This window comes from Nerophis ophidion, linkage group LG15 (assembly GCF_033978795.1).
Source record: "Nerophis ophidion isolate RoL-2023_Sa linkage group LG15, RoL_Noph_v1.0, whole genome shotgun sequence".
Lineage (NCBI taxonomy): Eukaryota > Metazoa > Chordata > Actinopteri > Syngnathiformes > Syngnathidae > Nerophis > Nerophis ophidion.
The window spans coordinates 14,231,256-14,258,996 of NC_084625.1; the positions used below are offsets into that span (position 1 = coordinate 14,231,256).

Genomic DNA, 27,741 nt, shown 5'->3' on the forward strand with positions numbered 1-27,741 from the left:
GTAATTCACAAACAAGGATGGGGCGAGGGTCACCAATTTGTAAGCAAATTGTCAAACAGTTTTAGAACAACATTTATCAACGAGCTATTGCAAGGAATTTAGGGATTTTACCATCTAGGTCCGTAAAATCATCAAAAGGTTCAGAGAATCTGGAGAAATCGCTGCACGTAAGCGATGATATTACTGACCTTTGATCCCTCAGGCGGTACTGCATCAAAAATCGGTGTGTAAAGGATATCAACACATGAACTCAGGAACACTTCATAAAACCACTGTCAGTAACAACAGTTTGTCGCTACATCTGTAAGTGCAAGTTAAAACTCTACTATGCAAAGCAAAAGCCATTTATCAACAACACCCAGGAACGCCGTCGGTTTCTCTGGGCCCAACCTCATCTAAGATGGACTGAGGCAAAGTGGAAAAGTGTTCTGTGGTCTGACGAGTCCACATTTCAAATTATATTTGGAAACTGTGGATGTGGTGTCCTCCGGAACAAAAAGGAAAATAACCATCCGGATTGTTATAGGCGCAAAGTTCAAAAGCCAGTATGGGGTGTATTAGTGCCCAAGGCATGGGTAACTTACACATCTGTGAAGGCACCATTAATGCTGAATGGTCCATACAGGTTTTGTAGCAACAAAGGTTGTCATCCAAGCAACGTTATCATGGACGCCCCTGCTTATTTCAGCAAGACAATGCCAAGCCACGTGTTACAACAGCGTGGCTTCGTAGTAAAATAGTACGGGTACTTTTCTGGCCCACCTGCAGTCCAGATCTGTCCCCCATCCAAAATGTGTGGTGCATTATGAAACGTAAAATACGACAGTGAAGACGACTAAAGCTCTACATAAAACAAGAAAGGGAAAGAATTCCACTTTCAAAGCTTCAACAATTAGTTTCCTCAGTTCCCAAACGTTTATTGAGTCTTGTTAAAAGAAAAGGTGATGTAACACAGTGGTGAACATGCCCTTTCCCAACTACTTTGGCACGTGTTGCAGCCATGAAATTCTAAGCTAATTATTATTTGCTAAAAAAAAAAAAAAGGTTTATGAGTTTGAACATCAGATATCTTGTCTTTGTAGTGCATTTAATTGAATATGGGTTGAAAAGGATTTGCAAATCATTGTATTCCGTTTATATTTACATCTAACACAACTTCCCAACTTATATGGAAACGCGGTTTGTACTACATCCCATCTAAATCCCACCATATCGTATTGTATCGCGCATCGTCGTCACGTGTCCTGTATCGCACAGCGTCACATGGTATCATAACCCTACATTTCTCCTCACTTCCTGTATCGTCCCAATGCTAGTGTGTGCAGAATTCTCCATGCTGTACTGGCATGCCGGATGCAAACGTGACATCCATATTTATCGCGTCTTGCAAGAAAGGGGGCGTCGGCCTGTGCTCCACGCATGACGTGCACCGCACACGGCCCCTCATCAGCCATGCACGAGTGGTGCACATCGATTAATTGGAGTGATTTTAGTGCAGAATGTATGCAGCCTCTGTAGAAAATTCCTGTAATTGGATTTCAGCGAGCCAGGGTTATACGCCGCACCTCTCAGGAACGCGTATGGGAGGCAGCGGCGCCGCGTAACGATGGTTGCAGTCGCCCTGGAATGAGAGCGGGAACCCTGACCAATCAGGTATACTTCCACGGCGGGTCTAGAAAGGGCCCGCTTATTAACTCCTTCTCGGCTGGGGAAGAAGCTAAATGTGTCGCAACAGAATATTCCTCAATGTGGTAGTGGAATGTGCTTTTTATATTTTCTATATATTTTTTTTAAAGAAGAAAAGTCTCGAGGCTGATTCACCATCTTACTCTGCTGGACAAAGTAAGATGACCATTTTTTTTTTTTAAATAAGAAAAAAATAAATAAAAAACGCGTTACAAAACCAATATACACACTCGTGCACTCTTCTCTCATGAAACATCCCTCAACTGCATACACCAGTTATATCAAAGTAAAAAAATAAAAAAGTAGTATTAATAATAATTCAGTTAGTCATTTAAATACATTTTGGGGGAAAATAATGAGTAACTTTAATGCGTGATCTTTTTAAAGTGATTTCCGAACACTGACCGGGACACACTAAATTAGGGGTGTCCACACTACAGCCTGCAGGCCCAATGCAGCCCGTTAACATCTTTAATTTGATCCGTGAGACGCCATGAGTTCTACAAAGCATGGCACCTTGGGCTGCCTTCAAATTAATCTTGAATACTAAACAGTTTCTAAATACTACATATTTGCAGTCGCATAGTGGACAATGTGCGTAAATTACCCTTGAGCAAGGGTCTCAAACACGCGGCCCGCCCAGTAGGTATGGTGTTCTTGGGATGCAACTCAGTGTTCTTCTTCCTCCAAACATGACGAGTTGAGTTTATACCAAAAAGTTATATTTTGGTTTCATCTGACCACATGACATTCTCCCAATCCTCTGCTGTATCATCCATGTATCCATTTTGGTATAAACTCAACTCGTCGTGTTTGGAGGAAGAAGAATACTGAGTTGCATCCAATGAACACCACACCTACTGTGAAGCATGGGGGTGGAAACATCATGCTTTGGGGCTGTTTTTCTGCTAAGGGAACAGGACGATTGATCCGTGTTAAGGAAAGAATGAATGGGGCCATGTATCGTGAGATTTTGAGCCAAAACCTCCTTCCATCAGTGAGAGCTTTGAATGGGTGACCAAATACTTATTTTCCACCATAATTTACAAAAAAATTATTAAAAATTCCTACAATGTTAATCCCTGGATTTTTTTTTCACATTCTGTCTCTCACAGTTGAAGTGTACCTATGATGAAAATTACAGACCTCTGTCATCATTTTAAGTGGGAGAACTTGCACAATCGGTGCATGACTAATTACTTTTTTGCCCCACTGTATATATATATATATATATATATATATATATATATATACATATATATATATATATATATATATATATATATATATATATATATATATATATATATAGACATATGTATATCTGTATATCAATCAATCAATGTTTATCGAAGATAATACCCAGATTCTTTACCGATTCTCCTTGTTTAATTGTTTGGTCGTCGAATGTTAAGGTTGGATTATTAAATAGAGGTCGGTGTCTAGCAGGACCGATAATCAGCATTTCCGTTTTTTTTTTGGCGTTGAGTTGCAAAACGTTGGCGGACATCCATTGTTTAATTACATTAAGATACGCCTCCAGTTGACTACAATCTGGCGTGTTGGTCAGCTTTAGGGGCATGTAGAGTTGGGTTTCATCAGCATAACAGTGAAAGCTAACATATATATATATATATATATATATATATATATATATATATATATATATATATACTTTTTTTTTTTTTTGCTGTAGTGGCTGCTGTTGGCAGGAGGTCTGTGCTCTTGTGTCATCCTTTTGTGTTTCCCTCTTGTTTTAATGTGTTATTATATTTTTTTGCCTTTTGGTCCGGGACCCTTTGGGACTGTGTGACAAGGGGTGGCACTTTCGTGACCTCTGTGGTGCTTTTTTGTGGACTTCTGGATCCGCCTCCCGGGAGCCTTTTGGCCATGGAGACCAGCTGCTGGGTGTCTGCCACACCGGAGTCGGTTTGGAGGGACTGGAGGAGATGCGGATGAGGGGACAGGGCTGCGGAGCTGGCACTGAGCGCCGGGACGGAGAGGCTTCGCGGTGTCTTGGCTCCTTGGACGTATCCTCGCTCATCCATTCGGACTGGACACTGGCCGAGAGTGGTGTCGGCTCTCTTGGTTGCTTTGTTGGGTCTGCTTCTGTCTCTGGCCATGCTCCCTCCACCCCAGCGGACAATGGCGTGGAACACCGCAGAGGACACCACAGTGGATACGTTTCTTTTAGTTTTTATTCATAGCTGTATGTAGAAGTGTCTGGTTGTATCTGCTGCTTTAATGTCTTTAATGTCCTCTTTGTTCTTTGATGTTTGATGTTTCCCTATGTGTACTATGGCTATGAGTTGTTTTTTTCCCTTGGCCTCAGTCTGCACCCCCTCTCCAGGGGCCCAGGCTTAGACCGATTTTTTTAAATTTTATTTTAATCTTCTATTTTTTTCTCTCCCCCCCCGTTTACCTGTATCTCGCCTTTTTTGTAAGGGGCGCTGGAAGCCGGCAGACCCGTCAGCGATCCTGTTCTGTCTTCCTGTAATGTTTGTCTGATCTTGAATGGGATTGTGCTGAAAATTGTAATTTTCCTGAAGGAACTCTCCTGACGGAATAAATAAAGTACTATCTAATCTAATCTAATCTAATATATATATAAGAAATACTTGAATTTTTGTGAATTTAAGATATATATATACTCCTACCCCTTAACCCTGCTTTGACCCCCCAATCTCCCAAATTCGGAGGTCTCAAGGTTGGCAAGTATGGATTCTAACACAGTCTGCAGTCATGTTCTACTCCATCAGATTGATGCACGATCATTTTGCGATGGATTGCAATTAATTGATTGACGTGATTGTGACTTTTATTAGCATCTCACACCGTTTATCCGTCCTGACTCGCATTTTTTTTCCTTGACGCTTCTCCGTCCCGGACTAACGTTTCAGTACAGTACAAGAAAAAACTGGGGGAGAAGCTCCGTGTCAGAACGTCTCAGCGAGGTTATTATAGCTGATCCATATCGGTCCGCGGGGACATTTCTCGGTTGATGACGGCCCGCTATCTGGGGCTGAGTCCCGGCCAGGCTACGGCGGGAGAATGTGGGCGTGGACGTGAAAGGAACATACGCCAGGGCGCTGACAATGTGTACCGTACATGCTATCTGTACATTCTGAAAATTGAAAAGATGAACCGATAGCTGGCCGTGTTGTTGTTGTAAACGTGCGATATAAACCCGCCCCGACAGGCGCACTTTTGTTGATGCTGTTTGCATCTTCTCGACAACATGGCCTCCGAGGTCAATCACCCAAACAAACGGCTGCGGGCTTTTTTTTTTATCGCTCTGTGACATTAGCACACATGACTGTTATTGATCGGCCGATTCCTTTTTCTCATATCACACTTGATTAAGCAACATCGGCCAGGCCATTCTCTCCCCACCGACGACGTAACACATCAATGTCAAGGTGCGGACAAGTGATACTGATTGGGGGCATTACTGTATGGAAATATGAGCTGCACTTTTCAGGAGAAAAGTCCATTAAACAAGAGAAAAACATACTGTATGTATTTTTTTTTTTTTTTGTCAGAACAGATGAATGTCCGCCATTAACTTTTATTTCAGGCGTTGGTCCGAGCGACATTCATCACAAAGTCAGGCTCCTAACAAGGAGCCGGATCACGCCTGGAAGTGGAGTAGGCGCCATCTTTGTTTTGGACAATGTTTGGTTTAAAGCAGGGGTCGGGAACCTTTTTGGCTGAGAGAGCCATGAAAGCAACATATTTTAAAATGTATTTCCGTGAGAGCCATATAATATTTTTTAACACTGAATACAACTAAATGCATGCATTAACGAAGAAGCAGTAGAAAATGGGTGGATGGATTTTTAAGTAAGACCAACATTTTTAGAGTATAATAAGTCTCTTATTCTTCTTAATAACATTGTTATTCTGAAGCTAACCATCCATCCATCCATTTGTACCGTCCGTCCCGTACCCGGAGGGAACCCGCACAGTCACAGGGAGAACATGCAAACTCCACACGGAAAGATCTCAAGCCTGGGATTGAACTCAGGACTTTCCTGGCCCGCCTGCAGTCCAGACCTGTCTCCCATCAAAATTGTGTGATGCATGTTGAAGCGTAAAATACTACAGTGGAGACCCCGGACTGTTGAACGACTAAAGCTCTATATAAAAAAAGAATGGGAAAGAATTCCACTTTCAAAGCTTCAACAATTAGTTTCCTCAGTTCCCAAACATTTATTGAGTGTTGTTAACAGAAAAGGTGATGTAATACAGTGGTGAACATGCCCTTTCCCTACTACTTTGGCATGTGTCGCAGCCAAGGAATTCTAAGTCAATTATTATTTGGAAAAAAAAAATAAAATTTACGAGTTTGAACATTAAATATATTGTCTTTGTAGTGCATTCAATTGAATATGGGTTGAAAAGGATTTGCAAATCATTGTATTCCGTTTATATTTACATCGAACACAATTTCCCAACTCATATGGAAACGGGGTTAGTATTTCTTGGGTTAAAACAATATTTTTCTGTTGATTAAAATACACGAAAGAAACAAAAACACCTTAATGTTGCTTCCCCCCCTACACGGTGGAGTTTTAAAAGCCTTCTTCTCGGTAGGATCAAAGACAGCTTTTCGTCTTCTTGCTGGGAATTAATTTCAACACAAAGGTTTTGTGATAACTTATAAACAATTATTCTGTACTAGCCCGAGATTCCAGTCCAAGTGGACCATACTCAGTGGCCTTAATTCGGTAAGTCGGTAGTTCAAACCCTGGCCGAGTCACCATAAAAATGGGACTCGTTACCTCTCTGCTTGGCACTCAGCATCAAGGGTTGGAATTGGGGGTTACAGTTCAAAAAGAGGTCGTCTGTAAAGTCTCTCCGCTTTGTAGTTCTCGGGTTAAAACAATATCATTCTGTTGATTAGAATACACGAAAGAAACAGAAGCACCTTCATGTTGCTTCCCCCCCTACACAGTGGCGTTTTAGAAGCCTTCTTCTTGATAGGTTCAAAGACAGCTTTTTGTCTTTTTGCTGGGAACTCGTTTCAACATCAAGGTTTTGTGACAACTTACAGTAGAAACAATTATTCTGTACTTGCCCGAGATTCCAGTCCAAGTGGACCATAGTCAGTGGCCTTAAATCGGTAGGTCGTGAGTTCAAACCCCGGCCGAGTCATACCAAAGACTATAAAAATGGGACCCATTACCTCCCTGCTTGGCACTCAGTATCAAGGGTTGGAATTGGGGGTTACAGTTGAAAAAGAGGTCGTCTGTAACTTATTTCCGCTTTGTAGTTGTTGGGTTAAAACAATATCATTCTGTTGATTACAATACACAAACGAAACAGAAGTACCTTCATGTTGCTTCCCCCCCTACACAGTGGCGTTTTAGAAGCCTTCTTCTGGATAGGTTCAAAGACAGCTTTTTGTCTTCTTGCTGGGAAACTCATTTCAACACAAAGGTTTTGTGACAACTTAGAAACAACCATTTTGTACCTGCCCTAGATTCTAGTCCACGTGGACTGATTGATTGATTGATTGAAACTTGTATGAGTAGATTGCACAGTTCAGTACATATTCCGTACAATTGACCACTAAATAGTAACACCCGAATAAGTTTTTCAACTTGTTTAAGTCGGGGTCAACGTTAATCAATTCACGAGTTTACCAGTTTGAACGTTAAATATATTTTCCTTTGAAGTCTATTCAATTGAATATAGGTTGAAAAGGCTTTGCAAATCATTGTATTCTGTTTTTATTACGATTTACACGACGTGTCAACGAGCTGATGAGGTGGTTCAGGCATCTGGTCAGGATGCCACCCGAACGCCTCCCTAGGGAGGGGGTTTAGGGCACGTTCAACCGGTAGGAGGCCACGGGGAGGACCCAGGACACGTTGGGAAGACCATGTCTCTCGACTGGCCTGGGAACGCCTCGGGATCCCCCGGGAAGAGCTGGACTAAGTGGCTTAGGCGACCCAACCTCGGATAAGCGGAAGAACATGGATGGATGGATAGATGGATGGATAACGTTCCAACTTCACCGGTTTTGGGTTTTGTATATCACCCATAAGTCTTACTTCTGCAGACAGGAAGAGGAAATAGGTTTGAGCTCCAGTATATGAGAGGACGACCATTGTGGCGTTTGAGCGATAAATAGTCAATATAGTGGGGCTGCATAGCTCGGTTGGTAGAGTGGCCGTGCCAGCAACTTGAGGGTTGCAGGTTCGATTCCCGCTTCTGCCATCCTAGTCACTGCCGTTGTGTCCTTGGGCAAGACACTTTACCCACCTGCTCCCAGTGCCACCCACACTGGTTTAAAATGTAACTTAGGTATTGGGTTTTGCTATGTGGAGCGCTTTGAGTCACTAGAGAAAAGCGCTATATAAATACGATTCACAAGTGTTACAAACACTTTGATTAGACAGCTGACAAATTCCAATGACGGCGATCGGCCAAAATGAGCAGGGAAGTTTCGAGCTTTGGACCAAATTGCGAGGAATGGCGCCAACCCGACATGGCATACAATGAAGGAACTGAATATTGAACCCCCAGTCACTCCCGATGCTACGCCGTGTCAAAGCGCCTCGAGCACGTTGAAGGCGGAAGACGGGCGAGTGCTCCGCAAACGGCGCCACTGCGCCAAACAACAAAAAAAAAGCCATCCATCCTGCCTTTGACGCCAACCAACACACGCAGTCAACAGCAATAAATCAAGCGGGATGCAGAGAGCGCATATTGAATGTAGGTAGTGTGTATTCACTCCTTTGAATTCCCAGCCCCTGTTCTCGCTTTTCTTATGCGCGCCAAGTCGACTGGCGGCTGAGTTACAAGGTGTGAATCATGAAAAATAAACAGGCTGGCGCCATTACTGGGGATGAATGTGCAGCTGCGGCGCGCAGGCCGGCTCTGCCTCCCGGTGAATCATGTTTGCTTTTGTCCGGATTTACATACACTTATCAGACTCTCCATCTTTTCAATTCCACTTACACACAGTTGGGTTAATTTACTGTCCCTCCCGCTACAAAAAAAAAAAAAAAAATATTCTCCCATAGTGAGTCTGGTCTGTTTGCCAATTAATGAATCATTTGATACACTTGATTTTCATTGTTTCAATTAATGGATTTTTTTTTTTTTTTTTATTCGAGCCGGTCAATTTTTGCGCTATAATTAATGTGTTTCTTTTTGTCTTTTTCCATTTGCTGTTCCTGTGAGCCAATTTGCAGGTTTGCTTTGCCTTTTCTTGTGCCTTTTTTAATATTGAAAACAACTCCGGACACATCTCGGGTAATTTGTTTGTGAATAAAATAAAAAACACAAATAAAAACAGAATACAATGATTTGCAAAGCCTTTTCCACCTATGTTCAAATGAATAGACTGCAACTACAAGATATTTAACGTTCAAACTGGAAAACTTAGTTCTTTTTGGCAAATATTAGCTCATTTGGAATTTGATGCCTGCAACATGTTTCAAAAAAGCCGGCACAAGTGGCAAAAAAGACTGAGAAAGTTGAGGAATGCTCATCCAACACTTATTTGGAACACTCCACAGGTGAACAGGTTTAATTGGGAACAGGTGGGTGCCGTGATTGGGTATAAAAACAGCTTCCATGAAATGCTCGGTCATTCACAAACAAGGATGGAACAAGTGAAAGAATGTCCGCTCGTTTTTTTCTTTTCCTATTTAAAACCATTGAAGGATCATATGTAGGTGAAAGTTGAATTTGTTGTCGGTCTAACCCAGTGGTCCCCAACCACCGGACCATCAATCTGTCAATCCTTTCCGTGTCCGGGCCAGGTATATATATATATATACACATATATACATATATACATACATATATATATATATATATATATATATATATATATATATATATATATATATATATATATAAATATATATATATATATATATATACCTACATACATACATACATACATACAGGTTGTGTGTTTTTCCCCTTTATGACTAAGGTAGGTTGTTTGCATTGGGTCATATAAGTAAATGCTGCACACAACTTTGTTCAGAGCATAATTAAGGGTGTCTTGGACTTGAATTATTTATGTTGTCTACAAAATAGCAACATTAAAATGAATATAAATTTCCCGCGGGTAAGATACCTTAATAAACTGAAGACGACTCGCGGGCCAAAATTGTCACAATTTGTTTAGTTTTTTGACTCCATCAGTTCCTCTTTTGTGCACCCCTGGGTTTATTTTAGTTGCCATGGGTGCAAATTAGTTTCACCAGCCTCTGACTAGAGTTTGGGACACTCACCTGCTCCTGGGCACTAATCAGAGAGCTACTTATTCCTGTCTTTCTCCACACACTATGATTCCTGAGCTAAGCTTGCTTCACAGTTTGTTTTTTTTTTTTTTTTGCTACACTTTCACACTAGCTATTTTCTTAGCTTTGCTTATATGCGATCGGCCCGCTAGTTGTATTTTTTTTTTGTATCCTGTATGATTTATGCCAATAAATCATTGTCTCAACTGTTTCCGTCTGCATCCTGGGAGAACATCACGCGACCACGTCGTTACAAAAATGAATTCTTCCGTGGGCCAAATGCGGGCCGTATTTTGGACACCCTTACTTTAAACAGCTTTGTTAATCATATGCAAATCTGTTAAAGCACAGTGATCTTAAAAACTTGACAGTTTTCAATAAAGTAACACATTTGAAAATTAATTTTATCGTATTTCCTTGAATTGCCACCGGATATATAGTATACGGCTGCCTAGAGTTAATACGGGGTCAAACTCGTATCGCAAAATAATTAGCGCATGCTTGGCATTACCGCCGGCTCAGGAATAACGCCGGGTCAAACTTGTTTCGCAAAATGTTATTTTAATTAGCGCATGTCTAGAATTTCCGCCGGGTCAAACTTGTTTCGCCAAATAATTGGCATATGCCTAGAATTTCTGCCGGGTCAAACTCGTCACATCACGAGTGACACTTCACCTGTCATCATTTTCAAAATGGAGGAGGCTGATTTAAATTATTTGAAATCGCATAAAGGGAAGAAAATTAAGAGTTATTCAGTAGGATTTAAGGTCAAAGCTATTGAATATGCTAAAAAGAACAGTAAGCAGCTATGTTTTATTAATATACCGTAGCTGCGTGTGTCAAATATGAGTCATTAAAAGACTCCCGCCTCCTGGTGGCAGAGGGCGCTAGTGATCCTTCTTGCGACTACTCGGCTGCAGAAGAAGTGACAACAAGCAGCGAGCGTTTACTTTTTCCTCTCGCTTGCACTTTTAACATGGAGGATTACATATCTAAAATGAAAGTTTTGTAAACTGGACTTTCAATCGAAGCAGGAGGTAATAAAGGAAGATCTCCATCGAGACAGAGAAACTTTTAAAACTGAAGAAAGATAAGGAAGACTTCTATAAACAAGTTATCGATGCTTTTGATCAAAAGGAGCTGCGCATGGACTTCATTTATAAGTAAAGGGAAGACCATAATAACGTATTTTTTTAATTAAATATCCTTTTCATGATGGTATCCTTAGATCACACTCAAATTTATAAGCGAAGGCCTAAAATTACCGAATGCCTATGGTAAACGCCTGAGTGATTAGAGGTTTTAAATTATTTAGCGCCCCGGCGGCAATTCAATGAAATACGGTATGTTTTTATTATTTATCGTGATATCGAATACGTGTGGAGAATCGGGGGATTGCAAGGGTATCGGCATCGACTCCTGTAATGACGAGACGTACTTCCTAATTAGCGTCACTTCCCAATACAAGAACTAACAGTCTGCATCGCACACGCCGCCCTGAGCCATGACGGCAAGCTCGAAGTCAACAGCGAGACGTTTACGATCCTGAGTTGCAGCCATTTCCCACCAAATTGCGTAAGACTCAACAGATGTTGCACTTGTCTTGGTTTGATTGTAGAACGGGAGGACAATTAGAACTCGGCGGTTGCGACAGTCCATTTGCAGCCGCAGGCAACAACGGCTTCCACCAAGTCTGGGTATTAAGTGACGTGGTTTCATGCCACTATTAAAGTCGGCGTCTGCTTCACTCCCGGACTAACGAGTCCATGCATTACGGCAATGGCTGCAAAAAGCGCCGAACCCCCCGAAAAAGTGCGTATGCTAAATGAAGAACAGCTTGAACAATTGTTAGTCTTCCCCGCGGGCGCCCCCCCCTGCTACAATCTGTTCCCCACCGCAACCAAACATTGTGTTTTATTAAAAAACTTGCAAACCTGCAAGCGCACGTTTCAGGGGAGCACCCGGGGGCAACGAGGCTCTTAAACTAAACTGCTGGCAGCCCGAAAATGCACCAAAGAATTTGCCGAGCTTTGACTCGAGGCAACAAAAAGATGCTTCTGTTGGATGATTGCCTTTCTTTTTTGGTTACAGGGGCAACAAAAGTCAGAACAAAAAAATCTCACTCAATTCTCATTAGCGGCGCTCCGAGGGTTTTTTGAAAGGCTCTGCGGTGTCCTGTTGAAAAATAAACACCAGGAAGGGAATACAAGAAGAGTGAGATAATGTTATCGTGTTCCGATGGTCCAAGAGTCAAGGGAAGATTCAACAAAACAAAAGAAAAAGTTGTGTTTGCTAAAGTTGTTTTTATTTTGTCAACGTACAGCTGTTTTCTCAGAAGTGAACAGGCAAAGAATCTCCAAACCCCGTTTCCATATGAGTTGAGGAATTGTGATGAATGGATGAATGAATGGATGGGTTGTAAGGCGCACTGTCGAGTTTTGAGAAAATGAAAAGATTTTAAGTGCGCCTTATAGTCCGAAGAATACGGTACTTACATCATGTATACAACACCTTGATGGAGGTTCTTGGATGTTTTTAGAGTGCCTTTTAGGCGGAATAAAGCGACTAACTCTGACTCCATTGTTAATAAATAAATGATGAATGGGTTGTACTTGTATAGCGCTTTTCTACCTTCAAGGTACTCAAAGCGCTTTGACACTACTTCCACATTTACCCATTCACACACACATTCACACACTGATGGAGGGAGCTGCCATGCAAGGCGCCAACCAGCACCCATCAGGAGCAAGGGTGAAGTGTCTTGCTCAGGACACAACGGACGTGACGAGGTTGGTACTAGGTGGGAATTGAACCAGGGACGCTCGGGTTGCACACGGCCACTCTCCCCACTGCGCCACGCCGTCCCTAAATGAGTGTTTGATGAGCATTCATCAACTTTATCAGTATTTATTGCCACATTTCCCAACTTCTTTGTCATGTTTTGCTGGCATTACATTTTAAAGTTAATGATTTTTTTCCCCCAAAAAATGTTCATCAGTTTGAACATCAAATATGTTGTCTTTATAGCATATTCAACAGAATATGGGTTGAAAATGATTTGCAAATCATTGTATTCTGTTTATATTTACATCTAACTATGAATTGATTAACGTGGACCCCGACTTAAACAAGTTTAAAAACTTATTCGGGTGTTACCATTTAGTGGTCAATTGTACAGAATATGTACTGTACTATGCAATCTACTAATAAAAGTATCAATCAATCAATCAATAACACCATTTCCCAACTCATATGGAAATGGGGTTTGTACATGGAGATTATTTTTCTTGGGTTCGAAATAAATGAAAGTGTGGTTCTCCCTCCCTAGACTGGTCTTGAGTCAACTCCGCCTACATAATCCTTACTACGTCCACTCAAACATATACTGAATACACGCAAACGAATACAAAACGTGTAAGTGTGTGTGTGCCTGTGTGTGTGTGTGTGTTTGTGTGTGTGCAGACAGACCAGGTTTGTTGGACCTGTGTCGTCCATAAATCCACCGTTACCGTCCATACCCGACTTGGGAGTTTCCCTTAATCCCTTCCGTTGTTACGGCGTAAAAAGGCCGGCGTTGTAAAAAAATAATCAAGTAGCTCCAAGAGCATCGTGGGAGAGACAACAACAGGGCGGTTTGAACCGAAACCCGCAGACGACGCCTTGATTGACGAGAAAGGTCAACGACGAGTCAAACGCTGCTTTTATTAGTGTTCAACACGGAGGATTCCAGGCTAAGTTCCGAGCCAAAGGTCACTCCGGTTTCTTCCCTACTTTGGCGCAGCTTTGTCACGAGCTGCCTCACACTTAGCCAGAACCAGATCCGTGGTTTCATCCCGGCATGCATTATGCATGAGGTATTCATCCTCATTAGTCAACGGAACATTCCGACAGCCTGATCATTTTACGTTTCTGGTGACTTAGCGTCTGCGGAGCTTTTGATGCTCCCTCTCGACCCGTCCCCATCCAGTCCGTGACAGCTCCTCCCACAGAAGTGTTCCAGTCTCGTCATTATCCGTGTCGTCGTTTGAGCTCAACCCGTCTTCTTTCCGTCTTTTTGTCTCCCGCAGCTGCACACCGACCTGGATAAGGGCGACAGCGCGGTGAAGTACACTCTCTCGGGGGAAGGCGCCGGCTCCATTTTCACCATAGACCAAACCACGGGGGACATCCATGCCTTACGGAGCCTGGACCGTGAGGAGAGGCCTTACTACACCCTGCGCGCCCAGGCCGTGGACCTCAACACCGACAGGCCCCTGGAGCCGGAGTCCGAGTTTGTGATCAAGGTGCAGGACATCAACGACAATGAGCCAAAGTTCCTGGAGGGACCGTATCGGGCCACCGTCCCCGAGATGTCACCAGTGGGTAAGAAACCAAACACCAATGCCAAATGTTCTGAAATACTGTGTGGTCGGGCTGTGAATATTTGGGAACCACATGACTGGATTCAATTCAGAATCGATTCTCGATTAAAAATGATTCTTGAGTTGAAATAACTCCTTTTAACATTGGGTGCCAGTATTATGATTAACTACATTTCTCCATAAAATACATAAACAGCTCTATTACATTTCCGTATTACTTTTTTTTTTTTTTCTTATTTTGCCCAAACATTTAATAATATCATAAACAAATAAGGCAACAAGAGAAGTATTCAACACTTCTCTTTTCTAAAGTAAATCGGTACAGCAGATATGATCATCCACATCAACTTTATATTTGTCCAAGAGTGGTTGGAAAGGACAGATTAAAGGTAAAACAATAAAAATGAATTCAAATTTTAATTTTAATCTATTCAGAAATGTTACAATTTAGAATCGTGATTAATTCCAATATATATATATATACATATATATATTTTTTTAAACTCATAGTTTTTTTGTTCTACCCAAACATATAATAATATCATAAACAAAAAAGGCAACAAGAGAAATATTCAACACTTCTCTTTTCTAAAGTAAATATGTACAGCAGATATGATCATCGACATCAACTTTATATTTTTCCAAGAGTGGCTGGAAAGGATCGATTAAAGGTAAAAAAATAAAAACAAAAATAACAAATTCTAATTTTAATTTTCATATATTCAAAAATGTTACAATTTAGAATTGTGATTAATAAAAAAAAAAAAAATATATATATATATATATATATATATATATGTATATATATATATATATATATATATATATATATATATATATATATATATATATATATATATATATATATATATATATATATATATATATATATATATGCATTTTTAGAACTCATAGTTTTTTTGTTCTACCCAAACATTTAATAATATCATAAACAAATAAGGCAACAAGAGAAGTATTCAACACTTCTCTTTTCTAAAGTAAATCTGTACAGCAGATATGATCATCGACATCAACTTTATATTTGTCCAAGAGTGGTTGGAAAGGACAGATTAAAGGTAAAACAATAAAAAATAATTCAAATTTTAATTTTAATCTATTCAGAAATGTTACAATTTAGAATCGTGATTAATTCCAATATATATATATATACATATATATATATATATATATATATATATATATATATATATATATATATATATATATATATATATATATATATATATATATATATATATATATATATATATTTCTTTTTTTTTAAACTCATAGTTTTTTTGTTCTACCCAAACATATAATAATATCATTAACAAAAAAGGCAACAAGAGAAGTATTCAACACTTCTCTTTTCTAAAGTAAATATGTACAGCAGATATGATCATCGACATCAACTTTATATTTTTCCAAGAGTGGCTGGAAAGGACCGATTAAAGGTAAAAAAATAAAAACAAAAATAACAAATTCTAATTTTAATTTTCATATATTCAAAAAATGTTACAATTTAGAATTGTGATTAATAAAAAAAAATTTTTATATATATATATATATATATATATATATATATATATATATATACATTTTTAAAACTCAGTTTTTTTGTTCTACCCAAACATTTAATAATATCATAAACAAATAAGGCAACAAGAGAATTATTCAACACTTCTCTTTTCTAAAGTAAATCTGTACAGCAGATATGATCATCGACATCAACTTTATATTTTTCCAAGAGTGGCTGGAAAGGACAGATTAAAGGTAAACAAAATTAAATAAAAATAACAAATTGTAATTTTAATTTTAATCTATTCAGAAATGTTGCAATTTAGAATTGCGATTAATTAAAAAAATAAAAAAAATAAAAAATACAAATATATAAATATATATACATCTATACATTTTTAAAACTCATAGTTTTTTTGTTCTACCCAAACATTTAATAATATCATAAACAAATACGGCAACAAGAGAAGTATCCAACACTTCTCTTTTCTAAAGTAAATCTGAACAGCAGATATGATCATCTACATCAACTACATGATTTCCCCTGAGTGGCTGGAAAGCACAGATTAAAGGTAAAAAATAAATAAAAAACAAAAATAAAAAATCGGATTTTAACTTGAAATGATTAAGAATAGTTACAAATGTTGCAATTAATTCAAAATTATACACATATTTTTAAAAACCCTACTTTTTTTTATTATTTTATTCCACCCTAACATTTAATAAAGTCAAACACAAATAAGGCAACAAGAGAAGTATCCAACACTTCTCTTTTCTAAAGTAAATCTGAACAGTAGATATGATCATCTACATCAACTATATGATTTCCCTGAGTAGCTGGAAAGGACAGATTAAAGGTAAAAAATAAATTAGAAAAAATAAATACAAAATAAAATAAAAGCTGTTTTTAATTTTTTTTATTTGTTTTATTCGATTAAGAATCGCTACAAATAAGAATCGCTATAATTCAAAAATCAATGTATTTATTTATTTTTTAACCCCATATTTTTTTAAAGTTTTTTCTTTGTTATTGTACCTATACATTTAATAATATCAAAAACAAATAAGACAAAAAGAGAAGTATCCAACATGTATGTTTTCTAAAGTAAATGTGTACAGCAGATATGATCAACTATTTGATTTGCCTGAGTGGCTGGGCAGGACAGATTAAAGGTAAAAAAACAAACAAAAAACAGCTTAAAACAAACAAACAAATAAACAAAAAACCCAAAACAAAACAAAACAAAACAACAACAAAAATATATATATAGGAATATATATCTATATATATATATATATATATCTATATATATATATATATATATATATATATATATATATATATATATATATATCTATATATATATATCTATATATATATATATATATATATATATATATATATATATATATATATATATATATATACATATATATACATATATATATATATTTATATATATATATATACCTATATATATATATATGTATATATATACCTATATATATATAGGTATATAGGTATATATATATATATATATATATATATATATATATATATATATATATATATATATATATATATATATATATATACCTATATACCTATATACCTATATATATATATATATATGATTGTTTTAATCGATTAAGAATCGTTACAAATAAGAATCAATATATATATATTTTTTAAAACCCTACTATTTATTTCTTATTTTTTATTCTACCCAAACATTTAATACTTTCAAAAACAAATAAGGCAACAAGATAAGTATCCAACACTTATTTTTTACTAAAATAAATGTGTACAGCAGATATGATCATTTATCATTATCAAACATATCTTTTCCCGGAGTGGAACAAAGGCTTCTGTTGTATGGATGCTTTACATTAGTTCCGGATGATACCACAAATTTGGGCATCAATTCGATACCAAGTAGTTACAGGATTCTACATTGGTTATATTCAAAGTCCAGGGACGTAATTCCCGAGTTTATAAACATGATATACATTTTAAATAAACGAAAGATGATGTTGTGATGCCCCCCCAAAAAATCTACCTAATCATAGTAGTATCGACTAGATACGCTTCTATATTTGGTATCATTACAGTGGATGTCAGGTGTAGATCCACCAATGACGTTTGACGCCGGTGAGCTACGGTGTGCAGTGAAACATATTAGCTATTCCTCGTCCTGCAGGGATGATACTTGTAAGAAACTGACTTTATTTGCCGCCATGGAGACCGGGATTAGTGATTTAGAAGTAGCTAAAACACTGCCAAATGCGGCTCGACTTTCTTAAAAAACCTCTTCCTGAGGGTGTTTCAGTGTTATAACTTCACCTTTATCCCCAGTTTTTAAGCCAAAATGCGTCCTTTCTCCCTTTTCTGTCTACACACTGTGTCTGCTTGTAAGTACTCTGTGATTGTGCGCTGCCGAACATGCTCCTCTGCTCGTAAACCAACAATGACGATCAATTAATTACCATGAATTGATTAACGTGGATCCTGACTTAAACAAGTTGAAAAACTTATTGGGGTGTTATCATTTAGTGGTCAATTGTACGGAATATGTACTGTACTGTGCAATCTACTAATAAAAGTTTCAATCAATCAATCAATCAATGAAAACGTGACGACGACGGGGGTTCTGCGGAGGGACCGGTACTTGTCAGAGTATGTATAGTACCGAATAGGATTCATTAGTATCGTGGTACTGTACTAAAACTGGTATAACGTACAACCTTACTCCATGTGTAGTATCGTCTGACCTAGACCTATACTACTAAACTTAAACCAGGCTTTGTGTTTTTGTTAGTGTGAATGTTGTCTGTCCATCAATTTTGGCCCTGCGATGAGGTGGCGTCCCGAAAGGGACAAGCGGTAGGAAATGGATGGATGTAACTTTCAGCACCAAAGCTAAGCTCTGACTTTCCCTTCATCCAAAATTCCAAACATGTATTTTATTTGTATAGGATTGGTTTTCATTATACAACCCCCGTTTCCATATGAGTTGGGAAATTGTGTTAGATGTAAATATAAACGGAATACAATGATTTGAAAATCATTTTCAACCCATATTCAGTTGAATATGCTACAAAGACAACATATTTGATGTCCAAACTGATAAACATTTTTTTTTTTTTTTGCAAATAATCATTAACTTTAGAATTTGATGCATGTAACATGTGACAACGAAGTTGGGAAAGGTGGCAACAAATACTGATAAAGTTGAGGAATGCTCATCAAACACTTATTTGGAACATGCCACAAGTGTGCAGGCTAATTGGGAACAGGTGCGTGCCATGATTGGGTATAAAAACAGCTTCCCATAAAATGCTCAGTCTTTCACAAGAAAGGATGGGGCGAAGTACACCCCTTTGTCCGCAACTGCGTGAGCATACAGGTCTTGGAACGACATATGCTTCCATCTAAGCGCCGTCTTTTTCATGGACGCCCCTGCTTATTCCAGCAAGACAATGCCAAGCCACATTCAGCACGTAAAAAAAGAGTGCGGGTACTTATAATAATAATGATAATTAAAGCTGCAAGCAGCGTTGGTCGGGTCTGCCTTTGGCCGCTGCCAAGCCCTGGTCTAAGTCAGACCTGCATAGAGGTCTTTGTTTCAAAACGCACTCGGAGGAGTTTACGTTTGAAAAAGGTGACGGCTTTTTACAAAACTTTTATTTTGAAGGGGTAATTGCCAACTTCCTGCCAATTATCAAAATGTAGGTCTAAGTGAGACATACATTGAGGTTTTTGTTTCATGTCTGTCCGACATTCTTACGAGAAGTTACAAGCAGTTTTATCTGTTTCCTCTTCCTAGGAGCAGTTTTTTCTGTGTTTTATTCAAAAATTGCAATAGAGCGCAATTCTGAGTTTTAAGGTTTGGTATTTTCACTAGATCGCAATTTTTGCCAGTCCTGATGTGTGTGCCAAGTTTGGTGAGTTTTGAAGCATGTTAAGGGGGTCAAATTTCAGTTCAAAGAGTCAAAAATTGAATTTTTTGCGAAAATTTTGTTTTGAAGGGGTTTAATGATAATAATAATAATAATAATAATGGATTAGATTTATATCGGGCTTTTCTATTGTTATATGCTCAAAGCGCTCACAGAGAAGTGGGAACCCATCATTCATTCACACCTGGTGGTGGTAAGCTACATCTGTAGCCACAGCTGCCCTGGGGTAGACTGACGGAAGCGTGGCTGCCAGTTTGTGCCTACGGCCCCTCCGACCAACAGTTCATTCACCAGTGTGAGCGGCATCGGGGGCAAAGGGTGAAGTGTCCTGCCCAAGGACACAACGGCAGCGACTTTGATGTCAATAGGTGGGACGCGAACCTGCAACCCTCAGGTTTCTGGCACGGCCGCTCTACCCACTACGCCAGGGGTCGGTAACCGTTTTGGCTGAAAGAGCCATACAAGCCAAATATTTTTAAAAGTACTTCAGTGAGAGCCACGTAATATTTTTTTTAAGACTGAATACAACTAAATGCGTGTCTTTTTAAGCAAGACCAACATTTTTCATTATTTCCAGTACTCTGGAATGCCCTCCCGGTAACAGTTCGAGATGGTACCTCAGTAAAAGCATTTAAGTCTCACCTTAAAACTCATTTGTATACTCCAGCCTTTAAATAGACCCCCTTTTTAGACCAGTTGATCTGCCGTTTCTTTTCTTTTTCTCCTCTGCCCCCCTATCCCTTGTGGAGGGGGTCCGGTCCGGTGGCCATGGATTAAATACTAGCTGTCCAGAGTCGGGACCCAGGATGGACCGCTCGCCCGTGAATGGGTTGGGGACATCTCCGCGCTGCTTGGGATGATTTCCTGCTGGCTCCACTTTGGACGGGACTCTCGCTACTGTGTTGGATCCACTTTGGACTGGACTCTCACGGTTGTGTTGGATCCACTATGGATTGAAGTTTCACAGTATCATGTTAGACCCGCTCGACATGCATTGCTTTCGGTTCCCCTGGGGTGTGGGGGTTGCCCACATATGCGGTCCTCTCCAAGGTTTATCATAGTCATCATTGTCACGGTCACCGACGTCCCACTGGGGTGAGTTTTTCCTTGCCCTTATGTGGGCTCAACCGAGGATGTCGTTATGGTTTGTGCAGCCCTTTGAGACACTTGTGATTTAGGGTTATATGAATAAATATTGATTGATTGATGACTGCTTTTAGAGTCTAATAAGTCTCTTATTCTTTTTAATAACCCTGTTATTCTGAAGATAACCAACAATAAATAAAATACTTCTTACCATTAATGCGACGTCTTGAACGGGTGCGGTAGAAACCGAAAGGATAGATTAAAATGCATGAGAATGTTTTATATTTTGAAGCTTATTTTTGACACTGGGATTACCAGCGGAATTAGCAACGACAGCTAAGATGTATCTGAGAGCCAGATGCAGTCATCAAAAGAGCCACATCTGGCTCTAGAGCCATAGGTTCCCTACCCCTGCACTACGCCATGCCGCCCCTGGCCCGCCTGCAGTCCAGACCTGTCTCCCATTGAAAATGTGTGGCGCATTATGAAGTGTAAAATACGACAGCGGAGACCCCGGACTGTTGAACGACTGAAGCTCTACATAAAACAAAAATGGGAAAGAATTCCAATTTCAAAGCTTCAACAATTAGTTTCCTCAGTTCCCAAACGTTTATTGAGTGTTGTTAATAGAAAAGGTGATGTAACACAGTGGTGAACATGCCCTTTCCCAACTACTTTGGCACGTGTTGCAGCCATGAAATTCTAAGTTAATTATTATTTTCCAAAAAAAATACATAAAGTGTATGAGTTTGAACATCAAATATCTTGTCTTTGTATTGCATTCAACTGAATATGGGTTGAAAATGATTTGCAAATCATTGTATTCTGTTTATATTTACAACTAACACAGTTTCCCAACTCATATGGAAACGGGGTTTGTATAAGCAACAAGGCAAATGCAGATGGGGTCCTACAACGGAGCCCTGGGGAACACCACCTCAAATAACTGGTGGAAAGGAGGTGCAAGTACTCAAACAAACATCCCGTTCAAAGCCTCGGATGAAAGGAGTGGAGGTGTCTAAATGTTGCAGGATGTCGGCGTAACTCGGCTGCAATGTTGCAGGAAACGAGATGTCACAGATTCAGAAGTATTCTCGGCACCAGCCTTTAGGGGGTGATGTCAGGGGAGCCGCGGGAGAGTTGCGGATGTCGTCTAATATATTTCAAGTCGTGCGTCTCGGAAAAAAAAAAAAAAGGATCGGGACATGTTCGGGGGGAGGTTAGCAAACACAGCGCGGGTCCTTGTACCTGACGTGGAGACATAAGACAAACGTTGCCTGTGAAGGAGACGGAATAATTCCGCCAGCGGAGGTGAGAGGGTTCTTTCTCACAGTAGAGAACTTGTCAGCCAACATTAGCGAATGACGGATGTGCATAATTAGCGGAACACGAAAGAACTGCTTCGTCTTTCCCCTCCTCTTATTCGTGAGGTATCAATGCGGCTTATTTGTTTGGAGCGCCCATAATGAACCTGGAGATGTGTTTGCTGCAATCAACCTGCTTTGTGCACCGGTTGCTAATCAGAGTCCAAATTTCGCCCATTTCTGAGCGGCTTCCCGCCACGTGCTTTTAAAAGAGGAATCATCTCCAAGGTGACAGGAACTAGGGCTGGGCGTATCGATACTTGGTGAGTATCGGTATCGTATCGATACTGGCGTGATGGTATCGATACTTCACCAAATGAAGCGAATCACTCCGATTTAAAAAAAAAAGGTGATGGGTCGCAAACGAGATTTAAAAACACTTTAAAAATTCGTCTTCAACCCAAAATAAAATAAAAAAAATACAATTAACATGACGCTTGGTGCGTTCGCGCACACACATCAGTATAATTCGCTCCGAGGTTCACCCGGACACGCACACACACACACACACACGTGCGTTTCCAGTCAGACTTAATGTCTTGGTTGTAAACTGTAAAGTATTTTATTGCACTAAAACAGGGGTGTCACACTCAAATACAGAGTGGGCCAAAATTTTAAACGGAACAAAGCCGCGGGCCAAGGTTGAACAAATTAACTTTTTAATAGGGACCCAAACAAGTTTTGCATTAAATATTGAACAAGAAAGGCTTATATAACTTTAGTGACATGCAAAATGCAGTTTCAAATCATAATAAAATTAATAATTAAAAAAAATATCAATGGCATATCAAATACAATTTTAATTTTAACTTTGAGTCACACATTAAAAGCGTTACTAAAACGGCCTTCTTTCATCTCCGTAATATCGCTAAAATTCGCTCCATTTTGTCCACTAAAGACGCCGAGATCATTATCCATGCGTTTGTTACGTCTCGTCTCGATTACTGTAACGTATTATTTTCGGGTCTCCCAATGTCTAGCATTAAAAGATTACAGTTGGTACAAAATGCGGCTGCTAGACTTTTGACAAGAACAAGAAAGTTTGATCATATTACGCCTGTACTGGCTCACCTGCACTGGCTTCCTGTACACTTAAGATGTGACTTTAAGGTTTTACTACTTACGTATAAAATACTACACGGTCTAGCTCCAGCCTATCTTGCCGATTGTATTGTACCGTATGTCCCGGCAAGAAATCTGCGTTCAAAAGACTCCGGCTTATTAGTGATTCCTAGAGCTCAAAAAAAGTCTGCGGGCTATAGAGCGTTTTCCGTTCGGGCTCCAGTACTCTGGAATGCCCTCCCGGTAACAGTTCGAGATGCTACCTCAGTAGAAGCATTTAAGTCTCATCTTAAAACTCATCTGTATACTCTAGCCTTTAAATAGACCTCCTTTTTAGACCAGTTGATCTGCCGCTTCTTTTCTTTCTCCTATGTCCCCCCCTCCCTTGTGGAGGGGGTCCGGTCAGATGACCATGGATGAAGTACTGACTGTCCAGAGTCGAGACCCAGGATGGACCGCTCGTCGGGACCCAGGATGGACCGCTCGCCTGTATCGGTTGGGGACATCTCTACGCTGCTGATCCGCTTGAGATGGTTTCCTGTGGACGGGACTCTCACTGCTGTCTTGGAGCCACTATGGATTGAACTTTCACAGTATCATGTTAGACCCGCTCGACATCCATTGCTTTCGGTCCCCTAGAGGGGGGGGGTTGCCCACATCTGAGGTCCTCTCCAAGGTTTCTCATAGTCAGCATTGTCGCTGGCGTCCCACTGAATGTGAATTCTCCCTGCCCACTGGGTGTGAGTTTTCCTTGCCCTTTTGTGGGTTCTTCCGAGGATGTTGTAGTCGTAATGATTTGTGCAGTCCTTTGAGACATTTGTGATTTGGGGCTATATAAATAAACATTGATTGATTGATTGATAATAAAAATGTTATGCCTTTTCTTCTATTTGCAATCTTCTGAGGTAAATATCAATTTTTTTCCACAGGCTAATAATACATTTGAAAATAAAATAACAATAATGAATGAACCAAACATTCAAGCCTTGAAGTAGCAAGAGAAAATGCATGAATAATACGTTAATTATTGGTCAGTTTGCTGGAAGTTTCCCGGAAGAGTTAGTGCTGCAAGGGGTTCTGGGTATTTGTTCTGTTGTGGATGTCCACCCGAAACGTGCTTGTCATTCTTGTTTGGTGTGGGTTCACAGTGTGGCGCATATTTGTAAAAGTGCTAAAGTTGTTTATACGGCCACCTTCAGTGAGACCTGTATGGCTGTTGACCAAGTATGCCTTGCATTCACTTGTGTGTGTGTGTGTGTGTAAAAGCCACAAATATTATGTGACACGCTGTTAGTATGGAGGAAAAGCGAACGTGACGACAGGTTGTAGAGAACGCTAAAGGCAGTGCCTTAAATGCACGCCCCGAATATAGTTGTCCAGGTGGAAATCGGTATACATTCGGGAGAATGGTTGCCCCGGGAGATTTTCAAGAGGGGCACTGAACTTCGGGAGTCTACCGGGAAAATTGGGAGGTTTGGCAAGTATGAGTATTAGCGGTAAATGCGATGTTACAGCTGCACCGACGCTGCATAACACCGGCGGGCCAGCTCTAATGCTAAATTGATATTGCCTCAAGGGCCAAATTAAATTACACGGCGGGCTAGATTTGGCCCGCGGGCCAGAGTTTGACACCCGTGCACTAAAATAACAATAAGAATTTCTCAGTTCTTTTGTTTTGTGTTCATTTTTACAACTGTTTAATAACTAGTGTTTTCTTTTTTACTTAAATTATTGTGTGTTGTGAGGCGTCTAGCCAAGTTGAGTATTTGTTTTCACCTTATTTGCACTATTTATTACTTTATTGTAATAGATATTATTACTTTTTTATTTGAATTTCTCAGTTCTTTTGTTTTGCGTTCATGTTTACAACTTTGTTCAATAACTAGAGTTTTGTTATTTACCTTAAGTGTTTGTGTGTTTTGAGGCGACAAGCCAGGTTCAGTAGTTGTTTTGCACCTTATTTGCATTACTTTATTGCTATTGATATTACTTTTGGAATAAATATTTTATTTTTTGACTCAAATCGTTGTCCTGTGTTGTATTATTATCATAATCAATTAATAAAGGCAAAAGTACAAATTTGTTTTTCAAAAGTATCGATAACCCGAAGCCCCCCCCCCCCATCAGATGACGACACTTCCGGTATCGGTATCGGTGATACTGGACGGTATCGGATCAGATCGGTATCGATACCCAAATTTGCGATATTGCCCACCCCTAACAGGAACCCACAGAGCAAGGGGTTTTGTGGCCGTGGGAGTGTTGGGGGGGCGGGGAAAATGAATAATTCACCGCTTGTTTTGAGCGTCTCAAAGAAAAGCACAAGAGCAGCATCAGGTCACCGCAACCTCGGAAATATGAAACGCCCGCCCTCTAAGAATTGCGGAATCTACTTGTTGTCGTATGAAGACTCAGTCTGGATCGACATGAAGAAGCAGCCCCCAGGGCGGAGGGGAAAAATCAACCGCCAGGCAGACAAAGTCGATGCGCGCTCACAGTGGCAGATCTGCCAAGTCGGCAGAAAAGTTGGGATTTATTATGTAGATGTGGACTGCGAGGGGGGAAAGCTGCGTTTAGAGTAGGGCTGGGCGATATGGATCTTTTTTTAATATATCGATATTTTTAGCCCATATGGCGATTTACGATAAATATTACGATATTTTGCCTTGGCCTTGAATGAGCACTTGATGCATATAATCACAGCAGTATGATGATTCTATGTGTCTACATTAAAACATTCTTCTTCATACTGCATTTATATATGCAACTTTTAAACTTTCATGCAGAGAGGGAAATCACAACTAAGTCAATTGAGCAACCCCGCACTCCTTAAAGGGGAACATTATCACCAGACCTATGTAAGCGTCAATATATATCTTGATGGTGCAGAAAAAAGACAATATATTTTTTTAACCGATTTCCGAACTCTAAATGGGTGAATTTTGGCGAATTAAACGCATTTTTGTTGATCGCTCTGTGGCGATGACGTCAGAACGTGACGTCGCCGAGGTAATACAGCCGCCATTTTCATTTTCAACACATCGCAAACTGTGTAAATGTTCCGTTTTTTCGACTATTTTTTGGAACCTTGGAGACATCATGCCTTGTCGGAGGGTGTAACAACACTAACAGGGAGGGATTCAAGTTGCACCACTGGCCCGAAGATGCAAAAGTGTTTGCCGCCAGACCCCCATTGAATGTACCAGAGTGTCTGCACATTTTACCGGCGATGACAGACATGGCACAGAGATGTATGGATAACCTGCAGATGCATTTGCGATGATAAAGTCAACAAAATCACAAAGGTGAGTTTTGTTGATGTTGACTTATGTGCTAATCAGACATATTTGGTTGCGGCGTGACTGCCAGCTAATCGATATTAACATGCTACGCTAATCGATGCTAACATGCTATTTACCGGCGGTGCTAAAGCAGACATGGCACAGAGATGTCTGGATAACCTGCAGATGCATTTGCAACTATATTACATTTCCTTCCAGCCACATTTAATGCGAAAAAACACTTACCAATCGAAGGATTTAAGTTGCTCCAGTGTCACAAGATGCAAAAGTCCTGATCATTTGGTCCGCACATTTTACCGGCGATGCTAACGCAGCTATTCGGCCATGCTATGGCTATTCGCTCAATAGCTTCAGTTTCTTCTTCAATACTTTCATACTCCAACCACCCGTTTCAATACATGCGTAATATGATGAATCGCTTAAACTGCTGAAATCCGAGTGTGAATCCGAGCTAATGTCGCTATATCTTGCTGTGGTATTCGCCATTGTTTGTTTACATTGGCAGCACTGTATGACGTCACAGGAAAATGAACAGTGTCTTCGCAGAGAGCGAAAAAAAAGGCACTTTAAAGCTTTTTTTAGGGGTATTCCGGGACCGGTAAAATTTTGAAAAAAACTTCAAAAAATACAACAAGCCACTGGGAACTGATTTTTATTGTTTTCAACCCTTTTGAAATTGTGATAATGTTCCCCTTTAAAGGCCTACTGAAATGAGATTTCCGTATTCATACGGGAATAGCAGGTCCGTTCTATGTGTCATTCTTGATCATTTTGCGATATTGCCTTATTTTTGCTGAAAGGATTTAGTAGAGAACATCGACGATAAAGTTCGCAACTTTTGGTCGCTAATAGAAAAGCCCTGCCTTTACCGGAAGTGTGTGCGCGTGACGTCACGAGTTGCAGGGCTCCACACATATTCACATTGTTTATAATGGGAGCCACCAGCAGTAAGAGCAATTCGGACCGAGAAAGCGACAATTTCCCCATTCATTTGAGCGAGGATGAAAGATTTGTGAATTAGGATATTGATAGTGAAGGACTAGAAAAAAAAAAAAAAAAAGAAAGCGACGGCTCCGGGCGGCGGCAGTGTGAGCATTTCAGATGTAATTAGACACATTTACTAGGATAATTC

At 39.7% G+C, this 27,741-nt stretch overlaps 1 protein-coding gene across 1 annotated transcript in view; it reads left to right on the plus strand.

Moving 5' to 3' along the window:
- The window catches only part of LOC133569299 (cadherin-12-like), a 343,124-nt gene that overhangs the window by 123,241 nt on the left and 192,142 nt on the right, over window positions 1–27,741 (plus strand). Inside the window, exon 3 of the mRNA XM_061921526.1 lies at window positions 14,024–14,318. Coding sequence (XP_061777510.1) covers window positions 14,024–14,318 — 295 coding nt within the window. The remainder of the gene's footprint in view (window positions 1–14,023; window positions 14,319–27,741) is intronic.